The following is a 20,890-nucleotide window of genomic DNA, read 5'->3' as shown; positions in this document are numbered from 1 at the left end:
TGCTAACCATCAACAAGGAAAAGATGAGCCCATGCATGAATACATCAATAATCGGAGAAATTTATCGTTGAATTACATAGATACTTTGCCTGAAATTTCTGTAGTCAAGTTATGTATTCTGGGCATGCATTAGGAACTATGCTACATTCTTCAAGCAATAAAATCAAAGACTTTTGGTGAGCTAGCCAGTCGAGCATATGAAATTGAAATGAGCTTCAATTGAAAAGAAGATGAATATTTAATTGAAGCCAATGCTGATGATACAACACTATGAAATTTAAAAACTCTGAATGCTCCTAAGTATGAATATAAACTATCTAATGTCTTGAAAAATCGTTCCCATTGGTCCTCTAGATATGAGCATAAACTATCAAATATTTTTGAAAAATAATTCCAAATGCTCCTAGATATAAGCATAAACTATCTAATGTCTCCAAAAAAAAAAAAAAAAAAATTCAAAACTCATGGATATAGGCATAAACTATCTAATGTCTCCAAAAATAATTTCAAGAACTCCTTGATATGAGTATAAACTATCTACAAATTTACTTGAAAAGTTTCCTGATATGAGTATAAACTATCTACAAATTCAAAATAAAGAACTCCTTAATACGAGTATAAACTATTTACAAACTTATATGAAAACTCCTTTTAAATGAGTATAAACTATCTATAAATTCAAGTCAAGAACTCCTTGGTACGAGTATAAACTATTTACAACTTTACTTAAAGAGCTCTTTGACATGAGTATACTGTCTATAAACTCAAAATAAGTACTTATCAGCTTTTTGTTAAAAATAAGTTGAAACATATTTTTATTTAGAATTTCTACATTTGAATTATTTAAATTAAACTAATATTAAGCTAAAAGTTATAGGGATATTTGTAATGGCTTTTGCTTTTGTGGTGTGAATAAATTATAGAATATTGTAAATTAAGTAACAGTAAACATTAAAAATATTTAGAGTTGGTGTATTCGAAAAAATAACTTAATATTTATAATCTTACTAATATATTGCACATATTTGTAGTGGGATGCGTATAAATTTTTTGAATCTACTTATATTCTATGTAATTCAAAAGCAGAAGCTGTAAATATAAATACTTTTGTTTTTTTAAAAAAATTATTCTTAAACGCTTCAGTGTCACTAATTATAATTTTCTCTATATTGCTTAACAAAAAGTAATAAATAGAAAACTTTCTTTATAATTTATTCCAATTATAAAAATAAAAATTACTACAAATATTAATATAATTGTTTTAAGAGATAATTACATTTACACCCTTTAATTTGTGTTCTATTTACACAAATCGTTCTTGCCTTTTTAATAATCGTACATATATTCATTAAAATCGTCTATATCATTTACACAAATCACAGTTGTTTTTGAAAAGTTACTCATATATTCTCAAAATATATCAATATTATCACATAAATACTTTTATATTTTGACTGTTAAAAATAATTTTTATAATAATATAAAAAAATATTAGTAATTTATATAAACAAACTATAAATCAAAAAATATATTAATACAATTATCCTTTATTTTAACAATCTTGACCAAAAGTATAAATAGTAACTGGTGACATCATGGTCAAACATAATTTGAAATTATTGTTTTCCTACAAAAATTAAAGGGTGAAAATGTAATTACATAAAATACATGGGACAAAATGAAAATAATCCCAGAAGTATTTCCTCTCTCTCTCAACATAAAGCCTTAAGCAGACAATACTGACTCACTCTATTCCCTCTCTCTCTCTCTCTCACACACACACACACCCCCCTCACTCAGACTGTTCCTCTCTCTCTCTAACATGTAAACACTCTATAAAGAACTTGCTCACCTCATTAACCCCTTCCCATGATCACATTTAACCTCTTCTACAGTTGCAGCAATCAACTACCTCCCACCATTTTGATTTCCCTATGGAGAGAGCTCAACTCGAGCGCATGTTCATTAGGCCTCCAGAGACTCCCAGAGAGCCAATGGAGTTTCTATCCCGCTCTTGGAGTGTTTCGGCCCTTGAAATCTCCAAGGCTTTAGCCCCGCAGCAGTTGCCTCAGCTTCTGCCGAAGAACATTCCTGAGAATGGCGGCGTTGGAGACGGCGCCGAAATTATTCATGAAGATATCACGGCTGAGTTGCAGGAGGAGGCTGCTTCAGCCACCGTTTCTGGGAACCCTTTTTCCTTTGCTTCTTCTGAGACTTCTCAGCTTGTCATGGAACGGATTATGTCTCAATCTGTAAGTCAAGATTCGAGCTTTCACCCGTCTGTGTGTGTGTGAATGGGGTTGAAAAATAATTATATTGGACTTATTCCACATAGTGCCTAAAGTTCATTCCTTTTTGTCCATATTCTATCTGGTTTTTTCTGTAAACTTCGTTTTGACTGATGAACTGATTTTCTTGTGTTCTTGGAATTATTTCTGGATAAGGGGATTGTTGGAGTTTTCTGCTCTCTTTTTGTTCTTTAATGTGTCTTGGAAACTAAGTTACTATCCACTAATTTTACTCTTGCTGATGCTCTTTTCTTCTGTTTTTGTTTCTTGTTTTCCTATGTATGTTTCTATTTAAGGTTTTAATATTGATAACAAAGTGTTATTTTTTGGAAAACCAACATCTTCCTTGGAACATTAAGCTGTTTAAATGTAATTTTCTTGGAGAAGACATCAACAGTTTATCAATATGAAAACAGAGCACTTTTGGTCTCTAAATAGTTGGGTTCATACATTCAAGAAGTAACCTTTTTTAGTACTTCCAATTATGTGACTTGAGTATGTCTAATTGGCATACAATTAGTACTGTAGCAGTACTGATATGTGTACCATATGAACAGCAGGAGGTATCACCACGCACTTCAGGAAGGCTATCCCACAGCAGTGGACCTCTCAATGGTGGTCAGAGCTGTGGTTCTCTCACTGACAGCCCCCCAGTCTCCCCATCTGAAATGGATGACCCCAAGGTCCGTCACTCTTTTTCTTGAAATATATTTTCTATTTATTATTTTTTTTATTATATAATTCTTGCCGTGCATTTATTGACTAATCTCATTTTACAATATCTTGGAGTTTGGAATTTTTTGGTTGTCTTGTGGTTATGTTTGTTGGGCTCTTTTTGGTCACAAAACACAAGTTCTGAGGCCAGAGAGGCATATCTCAGCTTTCTCTTTAACCAATAAGCAGTAACATACCTAGAGTGTGTAAAAATTGTACCAGATTTATACCTTTCCTTCTCCTAAACACCAAGATATAATCACATGTTTAGTTATTTTATTTATATCTTCTTTAATATTTTCAGTCAGATTTCATGAGCATGAAAGACATTAGATTAAAATAACTGCAGAAATTACATTGTAATTCGAAACACACACATATATATGTGTGTGTGCATGTGCGCGCGTGTTTTCATTTGTGGAAATATTGTCGGCACCGTTGTGTGTGATATTGGTCGGTAAGGCGATGTTTAGAAAAATTATGGAGCTTTTGGTCCTCCAGAGTTGGGCATGGATCCTGCCATTGCGACACCATATCTAAATCGATGATTTATGGTACATTTGATCTTTATGTCGATCCTTATAAATTGGCATAATATGACAAATTCGTCGGGTGATTTGCCAGGCAATTGTTGAATATGAGGAATTTTTCATGAGGGCACTGTCCATTTTAGATTGTGGTTCATGTTGATTTTTGAGAATATGGACTAGTTATTAGACAAGAAAAAGTGGTCCATTCTTCTGGTGGGTGCTCTTTGATGGTCTCATTAATTGAGTTGCACGAGGTGGATGCTGCATTCTAGCTAGGCTTATGAACATCTAACTCAAAATTTTCCGCATGTGTTCCACAATAATATATGTTTTAGCTCGTGGAATATGAAGAAGCTCGTAAAGTCGACACTGATGTAGATTTATGTATGCAGTATTGTCGGTTGAGCAATCCGGTCAGCAACAGCCAATACAAGAGCTGTGCCGCTAGTGGCACTGGTTTGACCGGAGGGAAAACAGTTGGGAGATGGTTGAAAGACCGAAAAGAGAAGAAGAAAGAGGAGGTGAGAGCACATAATGCCCAGCTCCATGCTGCCATTTCCGTTGCCGGGGTTGCGGCTGCCTCTTCGGGGGCAGGAAAAGACGAACAAATGGCCAAGACCGACATGGCCGTGGCATCTGCTGCCACATTGGTGGCTGCACAATGCGTTGAAGCAGCCGAGGTGATGGGGGCCGAGCGTGAGCACCTGGCTTCGGTCGTGAGCTCAGCTGTCAATGTTCGGTCTGCGGGTGACATCATGACCTTGACAGCTGCTGCTGCCACGGGTATGTATGCTTGATTTTTTCTAGTCAAATTATGTCAATTTCAGCATTTAGATAAAGGCAGAGTCTTATCCGATGTTAGACTTTAGTCCATCTAAGGGGATCAATTTTCTAGTATATAGCTACAGGTAAATTTGTGATTCTATAATTTTTTATTGGTAGTTGATAAATAATTGATTTGCCGTTGTAAAAACATTCTTTTCTAGTAAGAAAATTTAGCTTCACACAAGAATATTCTCCGCACCATTTGAATTTTTGTGTTTTATGTTTTATCTGGGTCGTACTTATTCACAATCTATCGTTCAACTTACTAAAAAAGACACACACACACACACACACGTATGTAAATAACTGGCATATTTTTCTATTAAGTGTTGAATTCGCCCTTTGTGTTTCTTCATTGGTGTCTTTCTAACTTGTTTGACTACTCTTTGGTAGCTCTGCGCGGTGCCGCCACGTTAAAGGCGAGGACATTGAAGGAAGTATGGAATATTGCAGCCGTGATCCCTGTGGACAAAGTGATGGGAGTTACTAACCGCGGCAATGGTGGGAGTAATGGAAGTTCAAATGGTAGTTTTAGTGGCGAACTCGTCCCAGAAGAGAACTTTCTCGGAATTTGTAGTAGGGAATTGCTTGCCAGAGGCGGTGAGCTTCTCAAGAGAACTCGAAAGGGTAATTCGTGCATCCTCTTAATGATCTCATCATGTTAGAAACAAGTATTTCCAGTAAGCAATCATGGTTATTACAACTTAAGCTGCAGTTATAGCAACTTTTGATTATCACACACAGTTGCTTGATACTTGGATTCCCTATAAATGCAGGTGATCTTCATTGGAAAGTAGTATCTGTCTACATTAACAAAATGGGTCAGGTAAGCTTTTTCCTCAACATGATTGAACAATCAAACCCGCTCTGAACTTTCTCCGATACATCACACACACACTTTACCTTTTACATGTATCGATGAAACTAAATTCCAAGACAAAAAGTTAAAGTTCTTCATCATTACAAATATGTATCAATCTATCTGCTTTCTTCACTTTAAGTCGTGATCTAAATCAGAAATTCTTTCCAGGTGATGCTGAAGATGAAGAGCAGACATGTCGCTGGGACCGTCACCAAAAAGAAAAAGAGTAAGTAGGTTTCTTTCTTTTTATCTTTTGTCTTCATGATGAGAAGAGGACATTTTTGGGGATTTGTGAAAGCATCATGGAAAAAAGAAGAAAAGCATGAAAGAGTTGCCATCTTTATGTTTTTTCTGTTTTTGAAATATTCAGATGTAGTGCTGGAAGTCTTGAAGGACATTCCGGCCTGGCCCGGCCGCCACCTGCTTGAAGGCGGCGAGCACCGGAGATACTTCGCGTTGAAAACGGTGGGACGAGGGGTCGTCGAGTTCGAGTGCAAGAACCAAAGAGAGCATGATGTATGGACTCAAGGTGTCTCAAGACTACTCACAATTGCTGCTGAGAGGAACAACAAACACATAAACTGATATCCCTTTTGGGTCTAACACATAGTATTTAAAGGTTTGTTGTTTCTTTTTCTTGTCTTAATGTAAAAAGGGGTGCTAGATTTATAAGTTATTCCCAAATGGGGTCTCATCTTTGCTTTGTACAATGTAATATCGGGATTGTGTGTGTAAAAGTAAAGTAGAAAACCATGTGATCCAAGACTTTGTTCTTGTTTTGTGGGGAAGAAAAGGGTTATCTTGGACTAGGGTTTGGTCAAAAAAGAATGGGAGAAATCACATTTGTGAGTAAACAAATATATGTACAAGGCAAAGTTTATTCTTGTGGGGTTTTGCCTTTAATTGGTGGGGGGCATAGGTTAGGGTTTCAGATTAAGTAGCTTTATTGTAATTAGTGCTTTGTGTAATAGATCTGTCTGTATTTTTAGTGCATGTGCTGCCTTTTTGTAATACTTTCCATTGTTTGATTGAAGTGATGAAATTTAGAAATAATAACAGGATCCCTATGTAGATTATGATTACTATTTTAAGAGTTATACTATTCCCCATGTTTTTTAGTTATAGTTATTATTTGGCCAAATAGCATATATAAAACTCCATTTATTTGGCAAACTCAACGAAAAATTTTATTGTGTTTTAAAGATAGACTAAAAATTCTTTATATTTTTTTAAATATAGTTCACTTGTCCCTTTATATTAAATGTAACTAGCTATGTTAATTTTTGGGTAAATTACAACGACCTCCCCAAAGGTTAAGCATAATTACGAGTATCCTCTCGTTGTTTGAAAATTTACCAATATTCCCTTGATTTTAACAACCGTCTAACAATTAGTTCAATATGTTAGATTTTCATCTATTTTTTTGTGATAAACTCAAAATATCCTTACGGATTAAAAATTAAAATTTTATTTTATTTTTAAAAAATCTTAATTTCTTTTATAGAATAAGTGGATAATCTTTTAATAATTTATAAAATTTTTTCATCCCCCATTCGATTTTTTTATAAATTTTTAATTTTTTTTAAAAAAAATAAAAATACAGTAAGTCAAAGTTGATAATTTCATACTTCCATCTAAGGATTACTGATTTCATCAAATAGTAGGGAGTATTTGTAATTGATGCGTGCGATTTTAGTTCGGGACTAAAGTCCTTGGATCTTGATGCCGGATTTGGGCTAATTGAATGAAAGCACTTGAGAAAAAGGACATACAAAACAACATGTTAGCACTTTGATACTTAAGTTAGTTCAAATTTAGAAGTGAATAAATATAAAGATAAATTATGACGAGAAATTGAAATAGGATTAAGAATTCCATAAATTAAATACAGCAAGAACACGAGTTTAGAAGTAGCAGAGAGGCAGCAAGAGAGTTTCCCAAATTGTTGAAGGGGTCTGTTGAGGGGTGCCATCCATATTTATAGAGCGGGAGCCCTTCTCCACGGGGACTCTAGGGAGAGCCGTGTATCCAAGAAGGAAGGTGGAAAACCAGGGATAAGGTACAACCTTATCCTTTTTGTGAGTAGCACGTCTCTACATGAGAAAGTACTCCCTCTATGTGGAGACTCTTGCCCCGCAAGGAGTTCCTCGGGACCAAAGGGCTCCTTCTTGGGCTAAGCCCGACACTTTCGGACGGGTTGTCTCTATCACGGGTTATGAAACACCCCTTATTCAGGACATTTAATTATCACTATCTCATTCTTTCCTTACTTACAACTCGTTCTATAAGTAATTTCTTTTCGACCAGTAGAATAGATTCTATTTTATCAATATAATATATAAATATTATAAGAGATAATAGATATCGTCAAAAGTTTATATTTTTTACTCTCACCAGATGTCCTCATATACATAACCTCAAAGGAAAATAGGTAAGAAATGAGCTGCCTACTAAGTAAGTATAGCTAATCAGTCTATATATTAACTAAGGGCCCTACTTACTCTAATTAGAGAACATCAGTCAATGATTTTCTCAGCCATCATCATTTCAGTCAATGTTATGCCATATACAATACAGGATACCTGTTGTATGTGATATCCCACACTCTCTATCCTATTTTATAGCAATATCAACACAGGACATCATAACAAACATGGCATCCCCACACCACCTCAGTGTGTAGCTAACAACACAGGATACTCCCAACGATCCGAAATATCCCAGTACCCTACGTGCCATGATACCTAGCTTAATTCATTTATTTTTCATATCACATCATCAATCACATCTTCATCAGTCACTGTATCATAACCCATTAACTATATTCCTAATTAGGTAAGCATCATCTATTATTTCAATTCACAACAACACTACCACTAACTTCATCATTCTATTCTGTATAATAATTACTTTCTTAGTAATAACTTCTCAATTCAATTTAATGCAATAATCATTTATACGATCACATAATCATACCTCTCACGTCGATACATTACGATCACATATAACACATAGTAATAATTTCACTGATATAAAGATAATCCAACAAATAGTTAACAACCAAATATATAAACAACCATATACAAAATCCGCGTGTATAAATATAAATCCAAGTTCACGATCAAATATAAGAAACCAATATATATAATATATATAATACTACACAAACACACACACACACACACACACACACACATATATATATATATATATATATATTCAATTATCTATACTTACCTCAAACGTCAAAATGCTTCAATTAACACAAGGGATACTGTTCAACCCTCTATTCTGTCGTCACGTCCTATAATAGAGTATTATATGTATAATCAATATATATATTATATCATAAAATATTATATAATATTCGTATATTTTTCACCAATCTTTGAATATTTCATTTATATTAAAGTCTAAACATCTGTTCTATTTTCTTTTAAATAATTATATTGTCTAATTAAGCTTCCCAAATATATATTTAATCTATCAACTAACTCATAAGAATTCATTTAATCACACTCCTTATATATTTATAACTATTATTTTTAATATCATTCCTAGTTAGATTATCATTAAAACCTCATTTTTCTTTTTAATAACGTAATATTTATTAAACATAATTTTCAAAATATTTCTATGAATTTTCTATCAATTTATCTTTACTATATAATTTAATTAAACAACAACATATAAATTACATATTTGGTTAATCATTCCAATGGAATTGTGTAAATTAATAGCTAAATTAAATAGTTGAATTGTTAATATTTGAAAAAAATAAATTATTGTTATCTAATATAATATAATTATTTGAAATTATATTAAAACAAAAATAATTTAATTTTTTTAAATTTTTAAATAATTTAAATATTTTTTCCCTTATTCTCCGTCGCCGGCCACTACATGATGGGATGGCGCTTGGGCAATGGAAGCTGGCCATCTTCTTTGGGCGACAGCCATTGCCCAAGCTTAGACGATAGTGGCGACGTCACCTTGGGTCTATGTGATGGCGGTCGCCCAAATCCAGGGCAACATTTTACTGTGGAGACTAAGGGGACGGCTGTGAGGTTGCCCCTTCACAAGGGGGTGGTGGCGAGGTTGCCCCCCTCTCCCCCGTTCGGTCGCCTCCTTTTGCGGGGTAGACCTCTATGTCGCCTTTTGTGCACGTGTTGGGAGACCATTATTGTTGCCCTTAAACGCGTGGGAGATGGAGATGTCGCAAGAACAGTCTAAGCAATGTCACTGCCACCTAAATTCGCCGCCCACATAGGTGGCGGCCGGCGCACGCGGCCTACGTTGATATATATATATATTAAATATATTAGTGTATGTATATAATTATATATATAAATATTTTTCTTAAAATTATTTAAGATCTAGACCACTTATTTTTAACAACTGAATATCAATGAATGTTATAAGGACAAAACGGGTAATTCAGTACAAAATTTAACGCCTTAAATTTAGTTAACAGAAGGAGAAAGTATGCAATATTTTAAAAAAAATACACAGGAGGGGTTCTAACTAAATTTTAAAAATACAGCAGGATTTTATGCAATTTATTCGTTTATAAAATGTCAGTTTTTCCCTATGTTATAATTAATCATTTTAAAAATCATGAAAAATCAATATTATTTACTTTGGACAAACAAAATCAATTGAAAAATTTAAGTTTTTGCATTAATGTCCCACAAGTTAATCATTTTGTAATTTTGGTCCCATAACTTTTGAAATCACTCGATTGCATTCGATGACTCAAAAAGAATTACAATTTTAGTCTCATACCTTAATTTTATTAAATTTTATGATAAAAACTACACGTGCATGGCAAAGCTCTTGCAATTTACGTGTTATTTTCTTTAAAAAACTTAATAAATTTAAAGCTTGCGACTAAAATAGAAATATTTTGGAGTTATCATTGAGTTAAAAAACAATGGGATCGGAGCGATAAATTAGAGAAGGACTAAATCGTGGATGTAAAATGTAATTTTCTCAATTGATAACATTTACGCCATCACAATTAATCAATGTTCATTCTAATTTTGTCTACGTTAACTATTATATTCTGATAAGGGTTAATTATACTTAAATCCCTTCTGAAAATGAGAAAATATTAATTCTTTTCCGAATTTTTTTTAAATTACACTACACCCTTTTCAAAATTCTCTATTTACACCTAAATCCCTTTCATTAGGTTTTGAATGAAAAACACTGAAGTTAGCAAAATAAATTACATAATTTTTTATTTTGCCCCTTATTTGACATTTTTAAATATATTTTTGTTCGTATAAAGGGATAATATATATACATATGGAGTAAGGTTAATATAATTACAAGTTTCCCTCTTATAAATATAAAATTATTACATGAGAATGTTAAATGAGGGGCAAAACTGAAACTCTATGTAATTTTTTTATTAACTTCAATATTTTTCGTCTATACTCTAATGAGATGAGATTAAATGTAAATAGTGAATTTTCGAACAAGATATTAAGTATAATTTTAATTTTTTAAAAAAAAATATAATTTCACATTTTAAAAGAAGTTTAAATGCACTTTACCTTCTGATAATGAAAGAAGCCATCCATTTAAAAAAGACCACACGTGGATATATATAATGACGCTGACCCCTTTTATTTCGGCCTTTAACCACCATTTTCCCTTTCGTCTTCCATTCCCATATACACAACAAATCCCACGACCCCATTCCTCTTTTCGTCAAAATCATACTCACCAATATACAATATACACACATTTACATATAGATATATACACCAAACCCTTGCTAGAAAATTTCACGCACTACACACACTAACTACACAGTTTAATTCTTGACAATTACAGAAAGAGGGAAGAAACATTAATCGTGCCACGATCATCCGATGGCGGGTTTCCCAACGATGAACAACGTGGACGTGGAGGCGGGCGGAAAGCGCGGGGGCAGGCTGTATCCGGGCATGCAAGAGGATCCGAGGCTGAGATGGGCTTTCATCCGTAAAGTTTATTCCATCCTGTGCCTGCAGTTTATTCTGGTAGTCGGGGTGGCTTTCGCCATGCTTCTAACCCCACCTGTTCGCGATTTCTTGCGTACTCCTAATGGCAGATATGTCATGATTGCCCTCATTCTTGTTACATTTGTATGTGAGTCAAGTATTCTTGTTTCTTTGCCTCTTATGTATGCATGCATGGGGTGGAATTCATGTTCGTGTATATGTATTATATTATGGGATCTGGTTATATATATGTGTGTGTTTTGATGGTTCTTGTTTATGATTTTAATTAGGGTTGGTTCCTAAGAGAATGAATCCATAATTATGAAAAAAAATTATGTTAAAATTAACGTCGAACTAATTAGCAGGTAAAAGTCTCGTTTTTATTCTACACTATCAAATAAATATTTTAAACAATTCAATTTGTTAAATTAAATAATCTAGATTAACAATGAGAATTTTATTTGTTAATTTGTTGAAGGCTAATATTTATTTTCGTAGCTATTAAGTTATTTTGTTATAATGCTTATTGATAATTGAAATTAAGGGGGTGTGAATTTAATTAGCATTATTTGAATATCTACTTGCAAAGTTTGATATTAATTATAAATGCTTCAATCATAGATTTATTAATATTCCCATCTTTAATATTATTAGAGATGGATACGGAGGCTTCAAAATGAAAAATTCTATGTCTGAAACACTGTTTTCTGGTAGTGTCTTAGAACCAAAACTATAACTTGTGGGTAGTTGTTTTAACTTTTTGGAATTAAGAGTGTCTGAAATAACTGTTAATTTAAGCGTTTTAATTGTTTTAAAAATCAATTCCCCTATAAAAAAATAAAATTAGTGACAAAAAATTATAGGTGACAATTTTAATATTGTCACTAATTACATATATATAGTGACAAAAATATTTATTTTGTCACAATAATAATTTTTTTGATTTTAATAGTTACTATTAATTATTTTTCAAAAAGTGTTGGTAGCAAGAATTAGTGTCAAAAAAATATACTCAAAGTTGTCACTAAGTACAATTAGCGAATCATCTATTGTGCTGACCTAGTGACAATAAATAATACTTATCGTCTATTGTGATGACCTAGTGACAACAAATAATACTTATCATTATACACTAATTGTATTGTATTTAGTGACAACTTTATACAAAATATTTGTCACTAATAATTATAAAGTGACAACAGAAAAATTATTGTCATTTAATATATATATATATATGTATTGAGTGATAACTTAAAAATTATCATTTGATAGTTTGACGACACTAATATTATATTTTTCTCGAGTGTTCGAAATTTTGAAAATAATAAAAAAAGGTAAAAAAAACACTTAAATTAAGGGATGTTTTTCAGGTGTTTCTAACTGTTTTGAATTTTCTATTTGATTGAAAATAAATTCAACATAATTTGTTTAACAATTATATAGTTTTAACCAATGGAGTTTAATATTTTGAAGAATAAATTATTCCGAATTAAACACTTCCTATTTTCTACTCTCCTTTACCAGCATTTTGGACTTTTGATTATATCGTAGATTTTAAGTTTTTCTACAATAAGTTTCTAGATACAGAAGTTCTTACAGACAGTACTCCCCAATTATAATTTGCATGTGATTTTTTTTCTTTTATTATAAATATTAATTAATATATAATTGATGATTTTACTTGAGTGCAGTATGCATACTGATGCATTGCTTTAGCCAAGTCCATCCATGGAACTATCTTCTTTTGTTTCTCTTCACCCTCGCAATGGCATTTATGGTTGGTGCTGTTTGCACTCAAAGCATAGGTAACATTTTTTCTTTCAATAATTTCCATTCCTGAAATTCTAAATAAATATTTATGAAATGCTCATCCTCTTTCTTTGCCCATCCTTATGAATAGCGTATACGAACATAATTTTTGATGTACGTATATCAATCACATTATAAATATACGAACATGATTTTTGATGTACGTATATTAATTATATCACAATTATAATATACTAATTATTTAATTAATATAGCTGGGCTGAAAATTCGAGCTAGGATTCAATCTAACTGACGTATATTCCTTTTGGTTAATAGGGCTGGCATATATCCTCTCAAATTTGAATATAATTACTGATTGTAGTTCTTTTCTTTTTGAATTTACAAATATTCCTCTTTGAGTTTTTGCTTCAAAAGCGAGCTCTTAAAATTAGTTCTCATAAGCCTCATTTACTAATTAAGTGTGATGGAATTATAGCAAAATAAATTAACTAATGGTAATGTAAGAGATAAGTTTGATATAGATGTCAATATAATATTTTGTTATTTGATTTGGTCAATTGTTGTATTATTTGTAAGATCATTGTATGTAGTATCTATTAGTTAGGAATTGTTTGAGATTGTGCTAAAGCATGAAAATAAAAACAAAATGGCCCATAAAAGGACAAAATAGTCGCTTTCAAGCTATCAATACCTTGTTATTTTGCAAAGTCCGTCGTTCAGAATAAGGACATTATAAATCAACATTTTCTGATCCACATGGGATGAATCTCTCACCTAAGACCCTGTTTACTTTGAGTGTCGGATGAAACGAGTGATAGAATTATCTTTAACTAAATAAATGATAAAAAGGCCGTGTATAAATTGTAAGTTGTTTACTTGCATATATTAATAAAATCGGATAAATTCTATTAATTAGTGGTTACTTTGATTTATCCACATGCTTTTGATAGAAAAATTACCTTTGAGCCCTTGTTTACAAAATTTAACAGACAAAAAAATATTATTATTAATTATTCAAGTGTAACAGTAATTAGTAGGGGTCTAATTCTATATCGCCCCCATACCTCAAAGTAAATTTAAATCTTGTATTGATGTATACTAATTTTTTTATACAAATTTATATCAAAGTAATGGGGGTCTAAGTATCCAGGTTACAATCTGGTCCAATTATTTTATCAAGGACAGGCAAATATTAAAGTAAATGTCCGGCAAAGCTAGATTGGGTCGGACATTATGCCTATCCAATCTTGTACAGGATTACGTACAAACACACCTTATATTTCTCAAATTTCTAAACATTATCATACGTAGACCGGTTCGGTCTCGTTATAAGCTTTAAGAAAATGTTTTAGTAATTTCGAAAGAGATAGGGTATATTCAGTAATTAATTATACTAATTTTAAGTGAGATGTAAACAACTTTGAAAAAAAAAATATTATAGTGTATTTAGATTGACGGGTTTGGTGTGGGAATTTTAAATTCTTAATAACAAATTGATCTTTTGCATTCATTTAGTATAACTTTTTAAATTAGAAAAGATTTCAAATTCGTTAATTCCCCCATTTTTAAGTGTATTTATGAAATATTGATGATTTTTAAATTCGTCTGATATGGAGTTATTTGGAATTGGTTCCCAAAATCCTTCATTCAGATCTAGATCCTTCTAATATAGCCCACAAAAAAATTTATATTGTTGGAGGGAAGGATATGAATTTTAGGAAATGATTTGGAGAAAGATTTCAAATGATTTTGTATCAGGAAAATTTGAAATCTATCAATATTTAACTAAATGTAGTTTAAAATTAAAATTGAAGGATTTGAAATTAATCCTTTGAATCTAGAATTAGGATAAATTACCTTGACAATCCCTAATGTTAAGTCTAATTACACAAACTCTTATACCCTTTTCAAAATTATAAGTTTACCCCTTGAGGGATGTTGATGTAATTTACCTTTGGGGATATCACGTAAACTTTAAACCCAAAGGGAGTATCGACTTATATTACAATTATAATATCAATGATGTATCTATACTTTGGCACAAAGTAGACACCAAAAGAAATTTAACATTTGAACCATAATTAATTGTCATTGTTGAAAATAAATACCCCTAATAAATAGTCATTGATCATGACCACGCAATGTTTGTTGGCCGTGATCTTTGCGAGTGTGGCTAAAATATTTACTATAGTTAAATTATAGCACAAATATTTATTGTGACTCATAGCTATGACAAAAACAGTTTTCATGATGATGGATAATAAACATATTTGTATCCATTTTTGCTTAATTAATCATGATTAATAATAATTATTTACTATAATTTTAATCCACACCTAATAAATTGTTAGCCAATTATATATTTCTTCTGGTGATAAGGTACTTATGAAATTAAACATATTCTCAAAAAATCTCAATATAATTAATTATTCTTAAAACTATCCAAATAAATTTAAAAAATCCATTATTAATAATTTGAAATTTATAATTTCAAATTCATCGATCCAGAATGTAATTACGTAACTCTAAACTCCAAAAATATGTTGTTTATGTAAGTAAATAATTCTCCGGTCTGTGTCTGAATTAATATTTCATTGGAATACTAATTAATCATGGTTCACTGTCCCTAACACTTTTGATAGTCGTTGCTCTCACTATGTTTACGTTTGTAGCTGCTAAGATGGGCTACGACTTCCACTTTTTGGGACCCTTCTTGTTTTGTGCTGTGCTATTACTCATCACTTTTGGGCTTATGCGGGTGTGTTTTTCCTTCTTTCTGATATCTAAATATATTAAAAAGATATCCCTACAATTTAGGTTACACATTCATCAAAAAATTTATATGGTCGGAGAATTTTTAGTGTAAAATATGATTTTATAGGTGGAAAGTGCAAAGTACAAATCAATAAGTCCTCCTTCGAAACATTTTAAACCTTAAATATTCAGTGTCACTACATCATAAGATAACATTAGTTGATGCTTGCCAGATTTTTGACTACACTATAAAGGTCGAAAGATTTTTAAAAAAAAATTATAAAATCAAAAAGGATTAACTTTGCAAAATAAATATTAGCACTCCGATACTTAAAACAGTAATAATTTAAATGAAAAGATAAATGAGAACTTGGATTGAAGTGAGATAATAGTATAGAATAGTGATAAAGTGTATATATATTCTTGTGGAGTGCAACAAGAGAGCTAAAATTAACTTAAAATCGAGAGAGAATAAGTGAGAGTATAAGATGAGGATTGATAAGGCTTCTACTTATAGGAGTGTACAGAGCAGATTCGGAGGGTGGTTGCGGAGTTCCATATGCCGTTGGAAAGATCTTTGAGTTGGCTATCATCCAAAGAAACGTTTGTGGTTAAGATAAATAGTGAAAGAGATACGACTATTTTACCAAGTCATGCCAGATCTGTCGAGATATTTAGAAAGTTGTTACTAGTGGCTTATCAACTCAATTCTCGTCCAATCTGTGCGAATCTAAGTAAGATCTTTGAGTATGACGTGTCTTGATGTCTTGGCAAGCTACATGATGTGTCCGTTCAGCTGTATGATGATGTGTCCTACTAGAATAGATTTGTTTCTTGGGCCTGCCAGTTTAGTGAAACAGAAAGTAAGTTTATGGGTCTTACCTTCCAGCTGATGGACCAGCTAGGGTGCTAAGACTTGCTTGTGGGCTTAGTCTTTGAAAAATTTAGGGGCATAATCAATCCCCCCCCCCCCCCTATCCTGCAAAAAATAAGAGGCCTTTCTTGCTCACCTGTAGGATGAATCTTACTAGGCTTCTTGGTAATGCTAATCGGTTGAAGGATTCCAACTAGAGAGTCCTTCTACCCAGAGGAACTAGAGAGATTAGGGGATGTTTTAATTGACTTGGTTGCTATGCTTTGTAGTTCCAACAGGTTAGTATAAGTACTTAGTTGGGAAATACCCAGTTTATGTACTAAGTAAAAATGTTCTTTACAAGTGTTAGAGTAATGTTAAGTCGGATAAGAGGGGGAGGTTTTTCCATCTCCTGTTAGTATAAGAAATCCAAGTAGTAAAAAGTGATGCTTTATCACACAAGTTTTGCAAAAAAAAGAAAAAGAAAACACTAGGCAAGTAAATTTTAACCCAAGTAGATAGACTTTTGATGCGACAAGCTTGTAGATTTAGGCAACCTATAGGGCAAGAAATATTGACCTATTTTGCCCAACTAATGCATCCGCACTTATCCATATGCTCCTGTCATTAGCGAGGAAGATGTGATTCCGTTACTAGGAGAGAATATATCTCACAATAAATAAGTAAGGATAGAACTCAAGTATTAAGTTAAGCCTGACCAGACTTTATTAGCATTATGCTGAAACAAATCTGCCAACAGAAGATGGTTGAACAACTGAAGTGAATATGTCAGTTGGTAGTTGCTTGTATCATGTATATGCTAGCTGGTGAAGGCTGAGTTAGATGTGTGCACTAGCCAGTGGCTGCTTATGTAACTGTGTGTACCAGCTGGAGGCAATTTGTGTAAGTGCATGCACCAGCCAAGGAGATTTATTGGAAGGGTACGCCAGCTTGGGCGACTTATGTAGAAGCGTACGCTAGCTCTAGACGACTTATGTAGAAACATGGCCAAATAGGGGTGACTTATTAGGGTGTGTGAAGGGTGGTGGCAGTTTATGTAAATGTTTACACTAGCTAGGGACAACTTATGTAAAAACATGTCTCACCTAGTGGTGGTGGCTTATTGGAGTTAGTTAGGAGCTAAAGATTAAGCATGCGAATAACACAATATGGGAAGTAAGAATTGTTTTCATTCATGTGAGATAATGCTTGATTACAAAAATAGCAAGTTGTACGTATATAGTACCTTTCCATGGTCGAGAAAGCCTCATAGAGATCCTCTGCCTGCTCCTTGCTTTTGCAGGAGCTGCAATGGTGAGAGCAATCTTCCTTCTACTTGCGCCTTTTTTCTTTATCCATGTTGTCCTTCAGGTAGCCAGCTTGTATAAGTCTTTGTACCATTTGCCTCAGCTGGTGGTGCCGATTGGTATCACACCAAAACCTGTGATACCTACAAAAATATTTAGATTTTGGCAATTAGGGACCTTCTTCTAAGCCTTTAAGACATTATAAGGCGAGATGTCAGTCAATCGCCATAAGTATTCTAACCGGGCTGGTGATGAGCGGGATATAGTGCTTAGTCTTTGGATTGAGGGGGTTGAAGCGTCTTATGGACTCTCCTTTACTCCTACGGGAGGACAAGAACTCTTCTCCCTTCGCTTATCACGACTAATCTTTTTCACCAGATAGGCATTCTCTGGGTTCGTGCACTTTTTGGGCAGAGCCAGCACGTCTAGAAAGTCAGTGGTTGGGTTCTTAGCTAGAGAATCGAAAAGAGGGCCTCTATGGAGTCCTTGGTGAATGCACTGACCAGCACCTCTCGGTGAGCTGCGAAAACTTCAAGGATGGTTGTGTTGAAGCGGTGAATGCAGGCCCTTAGAATCTCATTCTCCTCCTGCTTGACCATGAAGAGGTTGATGGTCCATTTTCGGCACTTCTTTTGTTGCTAGCAAACTGATATAGGAAAATGGCACTAAATTTTGCAAAAAGTCTAATTGATCAAATTGGAAGCTAGTCGAACCATTGATGAGTAGAATCAGTTAGTGTAGCAAGTGCTACACGACATTAACCACCATTGCACCTGTGTAGTAGGGTCAGCAGTGCCAGTAAGCAGGCAATTGTGAGGGGCACCTTGAAGTATTTCCCTCGAAGGATCCGTTTGAATTTGCAATTTCTCACATCTTAAACTCAAAGTTTCCACAGACGACGCCAATGGTGCGTACCAGAATTTTGGCCACACCACATGGGTAGAAGGATTTTCAAGAAGATTTGGTGGGTGGTTGTAGAGTTCCATAGCTTTGAGCTAGATATCATCCAAAAGAACATCGTTTGTGATTTGGATAAATATTGAAAGGGATATGACTGCTCACCAAGTCATGCCAGAACTGTCGAGATTTCTAAAAAGCTGTTACTAGTGGCTTATCAACTCAATTCTGGTCTAATCTATTGGAATCTAAGTAAGATATTTTAGTATGGCGTGTTTTGATGTGTTGGTAAGCTATATGACGTGTGTTGATGTGTTGGCAAGCTATACGACGTGTCTGTCCAACTAGATGATGACGTATCCATCAGCTGTGAATGGACTTATTTTTTAAGCCTGCCAGTTTAATGAAATAGAAAATAAATCTATGGTCTTACCTCCCTATTGATGAACTAGTTGGGCTGGTGTGACTTGCTTATAGGCTTAGTTTATGAAAGGTTTTTAAGGTTGTCATACAATTATTAGTCATAATAATTAAACAAAAAATTAACAACATAAACAATGTGTGACATATCTGCAGTAACAATTTAGTTAGAACAATAATTATATTGTCGTCACTAAATCATCGGTATTCATGTGTCACTAATTTTCTCCAGTAATAATTTTATGCATAACTTGTTTTTCACTAGTTCCTTGCGATTACTTTTATAAAGCAATTGTCACTATTAAAATTATAAAATTTAATATTAGAATAAAACAGATTCTTGTCATTTTATACATATAATTTGTTAAGATATTAAATTTTAAATTATTCTCTTCTCTAGTAAGTTAAATTTTTAGATGGGGTTGTCTTTAATATGGCATTAGAGCAAAACAAATAAGAGGTCGTAGGTTCAAATCTTGTTGTCGTCCATTCATAAAGAAGAAAGGTTTCACGTGTAATATTTGCACGTAAAAGGTATATGTTAAGATATTAAATATTAAATAACAAATTACATTATCCTCCCTTTAAGTTTGGTGTAACTACACATAGGACCTCTCGTGTGTTTTGAAAATTACGTCTAGTACCCTTAATATTTGTTTTCATCCAACAAATAGATTATCCATTAGCAAAATTCATAAAATTTGCTAACATTAAAAATAAATAAATAAAAATTTATATTTATTCTTAATTGACTTATTTGAGACTTATTATAAGTTAAATAACTTTTTTCTAACTAAATTACCATTATAAAGATAAAAATATATTTAAATTATTCTGTTTTCTAATATTTTAAACTTAATATTTGTGTGTTTGGATATCAGATTATCTTTCCTATGGGGCCAATGGTACAACAGGTGATTGGATGCCTCACTGCACTCGTGTTCTCGGGTTTTATCATATACGACACTGATAATGTGATAAAACGTTTCAACTATGATCAGTACATTGATGCAGCAGCCTGCCTTTTCAGTGACATGATCAACCTCTTCTTGAGTCTGCTTTCCATTATTCAAAGTGGTAGATGTTAATTTTGGGCTGACCTCAAACCAAATAGATATGGTTATCCACACTTCATCAAAAGATATTCTATTTTTTATAAAATTATAAGTAAACCTCGTTGATGTTAGGAGTATTGTGTAGTTTTTGTTTTTAATGAGGTGTCGATGTAAATTATAATTCCAAACATAAAGGGTGTACTTATATTTTGCAAAGGGTAAAGAATATTTGTGTGATTTATCGTAACTTCAGCTATTGTTAATGTAATTTACCCAATGGGTATTGAAATAATGTTTTAGAGTAGTGTTGTTGGATAGTTGTTGTACAGAAAAGTGTAAGTACGGTATTAAGGTAAACTTGTAAGAGATGTTGGGGAACTTAATGCTAGAGGGTAAAAAGTCACTATTATTCATTTATGGAAAATTTCATATGAATCTTATTAGATGAACATCTGTTGCCTGTAGCAAGCTGTAGGTTCTACTGGATGCAAGCGACCTCCACACTAGCGATCTCCCCACCTAACGACGTATTTATCTTTGGTGTTTTCACGTTCTTGCTTTTGTAGTCAATCTGTTACATTTTTGTTATAGCTAGCCAGTTAGTTTGTTTCCCGGTTATCCA

General features: G+C 33.0%; 2 protein-coding genes across 4 annotated transcripts; both read left to right on the top strand.

The window, feature by feature from the left end:
- Window positions 1,746-6,212, top strand: LOC105158406 (VAN3-binding protein). Of its 3 annotated transcripts, none has more exons than XM_011075158.2 (7): window positions 1,746-2,252; window positions 2,849-2,971; window positions 3,925-4,315; window positions 4,751-4,984; window positions 5,134-5,183; window positions 5,388-5,445; window positions 5,590-6,212. In XM_011075158.2, exons 1-7 carry the CDS (start codon window positions 1,935-1,937, stop codon window positions 5,802-5,804), a joined length of 1,389 nt encoding a protein of 462 aa, XP_011073460.1. In that variant the 5' UTR covers window positions 1,746-1,934; the 3' UTR covers window positions 5,805-6,212. The 3 variants fall into 3 exon arrangements, with proteins under 3 accessions (XP_011073460.1, XP_011073459.1, XP_020548709.1); XM_011075157.2 differs by having other exon boundaries at window positions 2,846-2,971; XM_020693050.1 differs by having other exon boundaries at window positions 2,846-2,971; window positions 5,388-5,449; window positions 5,590-5,784.
- On the top strand, window positions 10,886-20,653 carry LOC105158404 (BI1-like protein). The gene is made up of 3 exons (XM_011075156.2): window positions 10,886-11,360; window positions 12,904-13,017; window positions 20,095-20,653. The coding sequence occupies exons 1-3, from the start codon at window positions 11,102-11,104 to the stop codon at window positions 20,181-20,183; spliced, it is 462 nt and encodes a 153-aa protein (XP_011073458.1). The 5' UTR covers window positions 10,886-11,101; the 3' UTR covers window positions 20,184-20,653.

This window comes from Sesamum indicum, linkage group LG3 (assembly GCF_000512975.1).
Source record: "Sesamum indicum cultivar Zhongzhi No. 13 linkage group LG3, S_indicum_v1.0, whole genome shotgun sequence".
NCBI lineage: Eukaryota > Viridiplantae > Streptophyta > Magnoliopsida > Lamiales > Pedaliaceae > Sesamum > Sesamum indicum.
Note: the sequence above shows the minus strand (reverse complement) of the source record. Positions and strands in the feature narration are given on the sequence as shown.